Raw genomic sequence first — 12,184 nt, 5'->3', positions numbered from 1 at the left:
CATGCTCGCTGTACCCTCTGCTTGGAATGCCGTTTTCCCCCAGTTCTTCAGGGACAGATCCTTTTCAAATTTTAGGTCTCAGATTCACTATTACCTCCTTACAGAGCCTACTCTTATGGCCCTATCTGCAGGATCCTTCCCACCACTGACTCCTGAGCAACTCTAAAACAACACACTGTTTATTTCCTTCATGGCGTATCCCTGTCTGGAATTACCTTGTTTGCTCACTTACTCTGTTTTAAGCTCCATAGCATCAGGGACCTTGTCTGTGTTGTTCACAGCTCTACTGCAGACCTTGTTTGTGTTGTTCATAGTACATCCTTAGTGCTTTGATTAGAACCTGGCAAATAATAGACAATCAAGAAATATTTGAGAAAATGAATTAAACTGGGGAGGTGGTTATTTCAGGCAAAGGTCAGAGCCTGAATAAATTTTGAGGTGTGAAACTGCTTATGTTCCTGGGAATATCTGTGTTTCTAATGGCTGAAGCCAAAAGAGGAAAGTAGAGGGAGATGGGACCAAGAAATAGGCATTTTCCTTCTCCTTCATTATTATTACTGTTATTATTATTTTAAAATATCATGTTGCTATATCATGTAAGTACTTAGGAATTAATGAATATAAAAAAACAAAATAGACTTACAGTTATAGAGAGTAAATTAGTGTTTACGTGTGGGGAGAGGGAAGGGGGGACTACATAGGGGTAGGGGATCAAGAGGTACAAACTACTATGCACAAAATAAGCTACAAGGATATATTGTACAGCATGGGGAATATAGCCAATATTTTATAATAACTTTAAATGGAGTATTAGCTATAAAAATATTGAATCACTATATTGTACACCTAAAACTAATATAATATTGTCAATCAGCTACAATTTTTAAAAATGCAAGTGCAAAATAAAACCAGCAAGACTCAGTGAACAATTGGATGTGGGTTGAAGGAGAAGGAAGAGTGTCCTCTGTGTCTTATCTTTGGGACTAGGATAATTGTGGTAGTGTTAATTGGTATTGAGCTACATGGGCTTGTCCAGAGGGAGATGTTCAAGCACTTAGAAATACAGGTCCACAACTCAGGAGGGAAGCCTTGACTGGAAGTTATTAGCATGTAAATGGAAATAAAGTCAAGGGGTCTAGTAGTTAAAATAGATCAAGGTAATGGACAAGGAGAGAAAAAAGTTGATAGTACAATACTGGAGAGCACAAAAACTTTCTGAAAGGAATTAACAAAGGAAATTTAACCCCCAAAACAGAGGAGGAGGAGGAGTATGTGGGACCAGGAAGCCATGGGGGGAAAAAGTTTCAGTAAGAAGAAGGGAGTAGTCTGAGTATCAAACACAACAGGAGGAAAAAGGAAAGATCTTTGGGTTTATCAACAAAGGGGTATTGGTGTCTCTTGTAGTGCTGGTGATGACATCCTGATGCACAGAGTGAAGTATAACCAGGAGGGGAAGGAGAGGAAGGAGAGGGAACAAAGAGATGGTAGAAGATGTGGAGTCAAGGGAAACCTTTGGTTTTTTGCTTCTTTTTTGAAGAAATTGAGGAAGACACTGACAGAGTAATGTCTCGAAGGAAATGTAAAGGGAAGGGATAAAGAGTGCAGAGGGAGGGACTAACCCTGAAGGGCGCTGAGACACCTGAGATTGGAAGTATTGGTGTCAAGTAGATCTAAAAGCTAGGAAGCAGTGAGAACACTCACTTTGGAGTAGTAGAAACCTAAATCTACCACTTATTAGCTTAGCAAACTTGAAACTTCTTTGAAGCGTAATCCCTATGACTTGAGAAAATTAATAAATACCCTTTCAGAGTTGCTGTGAAAAATTGGATTAGTAAAAATTGACCCACTAGGCCCATATTATTATAATATGCACAATTCATTGGAATTGTGACAGATTTCTGAGCTCTCCACTCAAGCACTGAGGCCTAGAATCATTTCTTCAAGGGCTGAGAAATGGTCAAGTCTCCCTGAATTCAGCCACATCTATTAAACAGACACACCTGGTCAATACCTGTGTATGTTTTACTTTTTTCCAAATTATAATGTAGAATCCTAAAGCCAAACATAGAAGAAAAGCCCAAGTCACAAATCTAGCAAGGATAAGAGAGAATGCTAATAATTTATCTCAGCTCTCTTGAAAATATTTGCTCTGCCTCTATCATACATACCATGTGCTTTTGGTATGATGGGAAGAGGAGGCTGGGACTGGAGGAAACTGTGAGAGGTTGCCTTGGATTTTTAAATCTTTCTTATAAAAGCTGTGTTTACATTTAAATTTAAAATAACTATTGATTTGCTGATAATAACTTTTAATAACAGATACTAAGATGCTGGTCTGAGCAGGCACTGAGTGTTTATGTACACTGATTCTGCTACAAGTCCTGTTCCTGTTTAGTTATCATCTATGTGCTCTCAGCATTTAGAATATTTTCTGAGAATTGCAGATTCTCCATAAATGTCCTTAGTCTCTGTGGTTCAGTAAAGATTCCACACAAGATACCTGAAAATTGGGCCAACCCTTTGGTATTGGGGTGTTGATGTCTAAAATAGTTTCAAAGTAGAATAGAAGTGGCAAGCACATGGAGTAAATTGTTTTTTCTCTGCATTTTCCTGTTATTCTTTTTGAATATTTAGCAAGGTGTTTTTCAAGTCCTGGCCTCTCTCAGATATTCTAGTTAGAATTAGCAGAAGGGTGATTTTTGGTTCTTACTTGGCCCATTCGTTTAAGTGGGAGCAGGGCATTTAAGTGTGGTGGTGCCAGAAGTATTTAATTGAAATGGGACGTGTTGAAGTGAAAAGATAGACTGAGGGGTACAGCTGCGTGGAGAGTTGACCTCCTCTGGAATACTTCTCTGGAGATTCTAGCTCCAAAGCGAAAATTCAAAGTTTCTTGGATTTCTTCTATGAAGAAAAGTGAGGATAATACATTACTTACCTAATCTTACCCTATAATCTCCCCTTTCTCTGAATTTCTCCTAGGCTTAATGTATCCCACACATATGTATATGCTCTGGCTTATATTTCTTGTTTCATGTAAATTTCTTTTCTTAGTGTCTACACGTGTTCCTTGGAGACAGTGGGTATGCCTTTCACTTACTTTGTGTCATCCTCTCCCTCCAGTGCTTAGCGCAATGCAGGGTTCCTGATCACTGCTGAGTAATTATAAACCAATGACTCACCTGTGTTGTGTAGAACAGCCATTCTGATTCTGGGTAGACTCAAGGTAGCAAATGTATTAGGTTATGTGGAACACTCGGAGGTCATTAAGATCTTGGCAAGCATGAGAGTGGCACAAAAGTTCATGAATAATGCTCTTGAATGGCAATTGCAACTGGAACTACCAAATTCCCTGAAAAGCTGGTTTAGGGGTAATAATACCACCATCTACTTTTACGTAGTTCTTTGCAACTCAGAACTTAGTTAATAATATATTACTTGTTTTAATGTCACTAAACCCTGTCCACTGGTCAGGGCAAAACTCTTGTTCTCAAATGAGAAAATTGGAGTGCACAGAGATAAAGGACTTTGTGTTTACAAAATGGGTGAGTGGCAGAGCTGATGTCTGAAGCGAGGCTTTTTGCATCCAAATACAGTGTCCTTCCCATTACTCCACACTAACATAGCGGACTGCTTTTTTACATAATAAAACTCTCTGGGACAAGAAGGACCTGCAGATGTGTTTCTCTAAATAAGAGAGATGGAGAGATAAGGAGACGATCTTAATTCAAAGTATGATGCATTTGTCAAATAGTTTCTTCACCTGGACATTTAACGGTCCCCTTCCAGAGCCTGGGAAAAGAAACAGAATGTAGCAAGGGGACAAGAATGAGTCCTCCTTAGTAAAAAGAAAGGGTTAAAATTTGTTCCTTTGAAAGTTTAAGGTGGACAAGGATTCTGAATTATCTAGATACCAAAAACTAGGCTGAAAGTCTGTATTTCCTCCCTATAGGGAAAAAGTGAAGGGGTGTGTGTCTGGGGAAAAGGGTAGGGAGGGGAGAATAAGTCTCTTTCCTTCTAACAGGATTTCTTTAAAAAAAAAAAAAAAAGGAAAGAGAAACAAACGTTTGTTTCTGTGATTAAGCCCCATTTATGTTTAAAACATAAATGAAATAGGGACAGTTCAAGGCACTGAGGCGCGTGTTCTGATTTGGTTGTTTACTATCAATCAGACCGTTGCTTGGCAGACACTGGATGGTTATGAGCCTGAACTAGCTGAAAAGGGGCAGGAAAAGAAGTGGAGGCAGCATTCTTCCTATTTAAAGCTGCATCGCTTGAAAAAAGTTTTCGCAGACTGTGCTGGAGCTGGTGCTGAAAAAGGGGGTTTTCAGAGGCTGCCCTGGGGCTGGTGCTGAAAGAAGAGCCCACAGCTGACTTCATGGTGCTACCATAACCTTAGAATCTACTTTTCACTCCCAGGAGGACCCACATGTCTAATATTTAGACATGATGGCAAATTGGGTGGAAGCAAGACCTCTCCTCATTCTTACTATTTTATTAGGGCAATTTGTCTCAATAAAAGCCCAGGAAGAAGACGAGGATGGTGAGTTTGCCGTTTGCTTTCCTTGTGGTGTTTATTGCATAGTTTGGGAAATAGGTGGAATGTTAAGCCTCAGGAAGAGCATGAAGAGGAGGTTCTCATTTGAAGTTGAGAAGGGGGCTGACAGATTTGCACCTGGGAAACAGCTTGGAAGACAATCGGGATGTTTGTAAAGCCGGAGCTTCCACATCTGCGGTTCGAAGAGTACACTACTGAATATTTCTGGGAAAGCCTAGGATAAGTCCTTTTGCCTGAATGTGGAGAGTGGGAAGTTTAAAAGAAAAGGAGAGTGCTTACAACAGAGCACTAAAGGCACTTTTAGTTAGAGGAGTTCTGTTCTGTGGGCTGGAGTTTTCAGAGCAAGGCGAAGTCGCAGCAGAAGCAGGGTAGGGTGGAGTCTTTTTTGTACTGAACTTCAGCTGCTTCATAAAATTCTTTGTTTAGAAAAACCTCTGCAGCCAGTCTGATAACTGATTTTTTCTTTGTCTTTGGCTCCTTATTTTTCTCTCTTTACAGACTTCTACGTGTTTCCCATTTTCATTTGTGATCTTACAATCACTTTTGCTTACTAAGAGACGGTCTCCTTTCTTTCCCCATGGCAGAAGTTGATAGAAGCCAGATTTCTTATTTTCCCACCCTACTGACTTGATTATCAGGACAGTGGTGGTTCCCTGTTGGATGGCGGAAGGCAGGAAATCCACATGCCTTATATAATTTATTTATCAAGGAGTATTTTATTGGCATTATTCATTAGACACAAGTTTCCTTTCTTTTTTTAAAATGTGAGACAAATCTTGACTGGTTACCGATTTTTTTTCCTTAGAAATTTGCATACGTTAGGGTTGGGTTCTATGGTATGTTAAGCAAAAATGCATGGCTGCTATAAAATATAAGGAAATATTTAAATTGGTTCCACTGATTACTAAATCCTTCTCCTCCAGGCCTGAAGTTTCAAATACAGACATGTACTGTTTCATAATAGGCCATTATAGATTTTCATAACAATTTAACATCAAACTCAAGCTTTTAAAACTTAGCATATTTATTAAACTTTTGTTATTGTCTTTCATATATATTATTGTGTATATATACAATTATGTATGTGTGTGTATATATATGTATTTTAATACCTGCTTCTGTGTATTTTTGCTCTATAAATGTTCATAAAATTAATATAGAGACCACGAGGTCTAAAAAACATTTAAAAAGTGAAAATAAGAATCTGGGATGAATACCCAACAATCTGTCCAGATCCCATAGAGGGGGCACTTTCTAAAATCTTGGATCTTTTTATGTTACTTTTTATGTTTTTGAAAATGAGACAATTTATAAAAGATGAAACTTCTTGAGTTTCCTTGTAATGTTGTGAAAAGCATGTACAGTTTGGAAAGGTTGGGGAGATAATTTAATAGGAAGTAGAAGTCAGGAAAGGGGAGAAATAAAATACAGAAAAATTATAATAGAAATAGAAAAATCTGAACATAAAAGAAGTAGTTGACTCCCCTCCCCCACCAAAACAACCAACAACTTTCTTTTAAAACTTAATTAACACAACTTTCCTTGTTAATATATTTTAAAATAAATAACTTACATTTATAAAGTATGAAAATAATTGAACATGTAAATAAATGTTTCCTAAAGCATATGGAGTAGGCCATATGTTAAAAGACTTTCTCAAATAGTTGTAATTACGTTGTAGGTGTTTCTGAAAAATGAGCAGAGTTCAATTTTCCTTAATACTAATTTACATAAATGTTAGGAATGTGAGGCTTGATGCAAAAAGTCCCTGATTCCAACTCTGCTCCCCCCAGTATAACCAAACAGCATAGAAACTGGAATTCCAAACATTATATTTTACAAAAAAAGGATAATTGCTTTCATATGTATTATAAAAAATAAATTCCTCAGTTTTATTACTCAAGCTAAGAGAATATATGTGATAAAAATTCAAAAGCAAAAGAAAATAGTTATGGTCCTAATTAAAGTTGATGTAGAAAAGAATTCCAGAATCCAGAATATTCAGAGCTACATAACTTGTATTTATTTACCATGCATATTTTAGTTTAAGTTATATTGTGTGCTACTTGGCAATACTTTATTTTCCCTGTTCAGGCTTGTCACAAGCTTAATAGAAGTGTCAGAACTTTGAAACTCCATGTGATTTTAAGTTTGGGGAAGAATAAGTTCAGGTAAATGTTTTAAACTAAAGAAATATCTAAGGCACACATGCAAAACAAGTATGTTTTTCAAATTTTAGCTGTAAGTCATATAATGTGGTATTGATTTTGTGTACAAATATGTCCCCTTTGAATGTGGAGACCTATTATCATATGTAAGTACATATTTATGAGCTTTTGTTTTTTTCTTTTCAGGACTTCAAGGTATATTTTTCTTCTGTTTGTGATTATTTTTACTGGAAATTTAAAACATATTTTACTTAGTTACACAGTACCTGTCTGATAAAAATAATTATGAATGATGAGATAAAAGAAAGTAAATAAAGTTTTAGGCTGTTTAGGCCAAAATCATTATTACTTTTCACTAAATTTTAAGACCTGAATTGATTTTTTAAATTCATAAAAATAAGAAAGTTTGAGAGTTGGGCTAACTTTAGCTGAGACTACTAAGTGAAATTAAGTAACAAAAATGAGTTAAGGTGACAAAATCGGCTTTTCATGAGTTTGTGTGTGTGTGTGTGTGTGTGTTTGTTAGGGGGGTGCTTTGAGAGGTTCCCCATTTGTTTTATGTAGGAGAAAATACTAGGGCATTTATAGTAATTTTTATATTCCTAAATAAAGGTCTAACACCTAGTGAGCTTATATACATTCTTGTTATTAGAAGTGGACATACTTAATCTTGGAAACTAATCTCTGATATGAATCATTGATTTCAACAACAGAGAAGAAATGGAGAGAAGGGAGGGTGCAGAAATGTATCATTTTATTTCCAGAGACTATAAACGTCAGTGCTTCTCAGAGGCACTGAGAAGGTAGGTAACATCAATAAGTGAAGCAAGCGAGTGTTTGTATGTCAACAGGGGATGGTGGGCCTGTGGAGAACTGAAGATGCATGCCCACTTGAAGACAGTCACATCTAATCTTTTCAGAAAGCATTGCCTAAGCCAAGTGCAATATATTTGAGTGCCAGGTTTGGCTCCAGGACCATAAATTTGCAACCCTCCTGTGGCAACCCTACACTAATATCCTGGACCCAAGCCAACTTCTGACTACTAAGAGATGAGGGGCTCACAGTCCTTTCTATACCATGGTCTCCTGCATTTTTATTATATTACGACTACCATTTACCTCATTGTTAAAATACAAATATGAAGAAACTAATGCTTAACACTCAGCAGTACTTGGATGGGATGATTTTAAAGGAGGTACAGAATACAAATACATAGCTTAAGATACTTGTTCACTCATAAATTGTTTTAAACTCTTTACTACTGAAATAGATACTTTGAATCATGTAGGATATGCAAACTTTTATAGTGGATGTTTTAACCTAGGTCTACCTGCATATAGCAGAATGCAGTAGTTTAAACAAAAAAAGTGTTTTTTTTCCTTATATAAGGTAAGCTTCTAGTTAGGTAGTGAAAGGCTGGTATACCAGCTCTACAAAGTCATCAGGGATACAATTTTTTTCTAGCTCTCTCATATCCCTAGGGTACAGTCCTTGATGTTATGTTCCTAGACAGCTGCTGGAATCCCAGCCATTATATTTACTTTCCTGTCATCTGGATAGAGAATGGGAGACAAAGGCTGTAATTCCCTCTTTTTTCTTTCTTTTTTTTTTTTTTTTTTTGTGGTACGCGGGCCTCTCACTGCTGTGGCCTCTCCCGTTGAGGAGCACAGGCTCCGGACGCACAGGCTCAGCGGCCATGGCTCACGGGCCTAGCCGCTCCGCGGCATGCGGGATCTTCCCGGACCGGGGCACGAACCCGCGTCCTCTGCATCGGCAGGCGGACTCTCAACCACTGCGCCACCAGGGAAGCCCTCCCTCTTTTTTAATGGAGACTTTTAAGTCATCATATCATTTCAACTTACTTGAAAGTTGGCTAGAATTTAGTCATATGGTCATACAAAGATACAAGGGCTGCTGGGAAATGTAGTCTTAGCTGGATAGCACTGGCAGTGTACTCTACTGAATAGAGTTATGTTATGAAGGATATAAAAGGGAGAATAGCTATTAGGAGGCAACTATAATCCCAGCCACAAGGAGCATAATTGTCAACTAGTGGAATAGATCTGGTTTCAATGGACAGAATATAGTTGAGTAACCTGATTTACCCTGGTTATTGTTCACTTCTGAGCAGACTACAAAGCCAAGAACACTGGATGGCACTTAAATACCAGGTTGTAATTCTTTGCAATTCTTTCCTTATTCTCTTCAGATAAATTTAGAAGTACCTATAACTTTTGTTCAAATTAGAACGAGGCTTTATTTTGAAGAGTATCTCTCTATATAGGTAGATTGGTAGATTGATAGTTATAGTGAATTTTTTATATTGACAAATGCAGTGTATACTTTGACCATGACTCTTTAAGTTTGTTGGTAAGTGATCCAAAGATCAGTGTTGAGCTGGCTGCATAAAGAATCACGTGAAGAGCTTGTTGCCAATATAGATTCTAGGCTCCCTTTGTTTCCAGATATCCTGATTTGGTAGATTTGGATGGGATCTGGGAAGCTTTCAGGTGATTCTGATTCATGCTGGTGAACCACTGTATTAAATCTCTACCTAACACTCTTGTCTTGATATGACACCATTTGGCTTCCTGTTCTAAGGCTACACACTGTGACTTTGGCAATAGCTTGCTATTCTAGTCATTCCTTTCACTTATAAGGCTGCTTAATTGAAGTTTGTATATAAACCACTGCAAATTCACCATCATTTCTGGAAAAACAACTCAAGGCCCAAATCCTCCTCATGGCAGGTTAGGTGAATCATTCTACTATGCAAAGGACACAGACTATTAAAATGTATTTCCAGGAGAATATATAGTTTTCTTTTTCTCTCTTTTACTTCCTGCTCTTCACACTTCTATCATATCAACACAGGCCTAAAACTCATTGTGTTGATCATTCTATACTGCACGTAATGCAGTATGTAAAGTAAAAACATAAAGAGAAAGCTTTGTTTTGAGGAGGAGACTTAGAAGATTGAAGTCTTGTTAATCTATTGTTTTCTTTTTTTAATCAAACAGCTTGCTCCTACTTGAAGGATAATTCATACCTCATCACTTAGCCTTATAAAATATTTAAAAATGGATCAGTCACTTTTTGACTAATGTTTTTTTCTCTGGGATTACAACATTGAAAAGTTTAGATTTACACATGAGAGATATAATGATAGTAGAAAAGAAAGACTAAAATTGTTAATTATTAATTGACCTATTGGTACATTTTGGCAAGTTGAACAAGTTTATATAAGACAATGGAATGGTTGGAACATATGGACTGTTCAGTTTTCCTCTAAATTTCTTTCCATGTAAATTTCATGTGGCTTTTTCTAAATTTCATTTAAGGCTGAAGAACTGTTATATACAAAGAGTATCTATCCTTGGCATTTGCATGAGGGGTAGTCTATCCAGTGGAAAATTTTTCCTCAAAGTTGTGACTACATTGGTGTCCTTGGTGTTTTTATTTTATTTTATTGATATGTTTAAAACTAAACTCCTCAACAGAAATCAGGATGGTTCCATCTTATACTGAGTATATTCTCTAAGGAACAGTGTATCAGGGACATTACAATAGCACAAGATTTTCCTTACTCACGTGTTGCCTTCTACAGAGAAGTCAGTAATATTAAAAATATTAATGTATTAATAAATAATGAACTTTGTTCCTATTAGCTTTCTGGTATAATGTTCAAACTCAAAAATGTTGTATGCTTTTTAAAAAAAACTTTAGTTTAGATCTGAGAAGGAGGAAGGACTGTCTCACAGTTGGTTTCCTTTTCCTTTTCTTGTCTTTTCCTTTCTGGGTGTCTGCTCAATCAGAATTATAAATTCAGTTTCAAGATGAGAGTATTCTCAGTGGAAACATTGCTTGCAACATAAACATCATAGCCTTGTTGTAGTCTATACACTTTAGTAAGTAAAGTAAGCCACAGTCGAACCATCATTGGGAGAACACCTTAGTTCTGGTCCATCTCTGCTATTTAGCAGTCTTGCTACCTTTAGAGTCCTTTAACTTTACCAAACCTTTGGGTCCTCATCTGAAATTGGAGAATTTATACACACCCCTGTTAATCTGATGGGACTCTTAGGAGGGTCATTTGGGAACTTTACCTGAAGGCACTTTTAGAGCACTTAAATGAGACACAGAAAGTGATATTACAATCTGATTTCAGTCATCACAGATACAAACCTTGGTGGTATATTTTTTACTTTCTCCAAATCTTTGAATATGTTTTGAAGAAACTTCCAGATTTGTTCTCCTTCTGTACTTTGTTTGTTCTCCATCTCCTGGAGGAAGTTGCTCCATTAATCATGCTCTCTTTTCCATAACTTCCACAACTTCCTTTCTATGAGCTCTTTCCCCTTAGCCTGTAAACAAGCTCAGCTTTCTCCCAGGGTCTGTGTCTGGCTCCCACCCTCTCTTTATTCTTAGCCCAGCTGCTTTAAAGGAGCAGAACAGTTTTCTGTCTGCCTCCATGCCCTCACTCATCCCAGGCACTCTGACTTTTGCCCCCTCCATTCCACTTAAGCTCTTCTAGTAATGTGTGATGTTACAGGGGGCTCCTTTCACCTACCATTGACCACTCCAGCTTTCCTGAAAGACGGTGCTCTGAAGATTCTCCCTCTACCTTCCTGACCTTTCCCTCTCAGCTTCATGGGCCCTTCTCCTTATTTATCCCTTAGCACTTTGTTTTCTCATAGGATTTTGTCCACTGGTCCTTTCTGTATATTCTCTCCCTAGAGTATCTAGGAATCTTACTCACTCTCAAGGTTTTGCTTAACAGCTAATTGCTGATCATTCTCAAATCTCTCTCTCCACCCCTGACCTTCCACATCTACTTCAGAATACCCAGCTTCCCACTGGATGGTCCATAACCACTTCAAGTTCAGTGTATCCCAAACTCAATTCATTATCTTCCCTCCAAGACAGGATCATCTTTCTCATGTTTTCTTTATGTCACTTAAAGGCAAGATCATCCTACCTGGTTATTTAAGCAAAAGTGTAATCAGTCACTAAACTCTACCATTTTACCTGCTAAATATTCCTCATATATACCTCCTCTCCCTCTCTACTACAAATGCCTAAGTTTAGGCTCTCATCATCATATTGCAGTATTACTACAATTTACTGCAGTAGCATCTAACTTTGTCTCTTGCCTCCCACGTGACTACTTCCCACCCACACCTATAGAGACCCCATCTGTTGCCACTGTGATATGAAGCTAAAATCTGATTACCTCATTACCTTCCTTAAAATCTTCCATTGACTCCCATAACTTGAGGAAAGAATAATGTTCAAGCTCCTAAGCAAGGCATACAAGACCTTCCATGATCTGGCCCATTTCTAGAATTTTAGTCACAGTCACTATCATTCTTTGCCTCAAATTAGGAATTGCCTGTAGTTCTCACCTCTCACTACACACATGCACACACACGGTTCCTTTTTTTTTTTTTTTTTTTTTTT

At 37.5% G+C, this 12,184-nt stretch overlaps 1 protein-coding gene across 1 annotated transcript in view; it reads left to right on the top strand.

Annotated features, from left to right (window-relative positions):
* Positions 1-4,259: 4,259 nt before the first annotated feature.
* COL5A2 (collagen type V alpha 2 chain) overlaps positions 4,260-12,184 on the top strand; it is a 150,413-nt gene continuing 142,488 nt past the window's right edge. The window contains exon 1 of the mRNA XM_007108047.4: positions 4,260-4,540. Coding sequence (XP_007108109.1) covers positions 4,444-4,540 — 97 coding nt within the window. The 5' untranslated portion in view covers positions 4,260-4,443. The remainder of the gene's footprint in view (positions 4,541-12,184) is intronic.

The sequence above is a fragment of the Physeter macrocephalus genome, chromosome 2 (genome assembly GCF_002837175.3).
Source record: "Physeter macrocephalus isolate SW-GA chromosome 2, ASM283717v5, whole genome shotgun sequence".
In the NCBI taxonomy this organism is placed as follows: Eukaryota; Metazoa; Chordata; class Mammalia; order Artiodactyla; family Physeteridae; genus Physeter; species Physeter macrocephalus.
The sequence above is the reverse complement of the archived record's forward strand: the minus strand, read 5'-3'. Positions and strand labels throughout refer to the sequence as shown.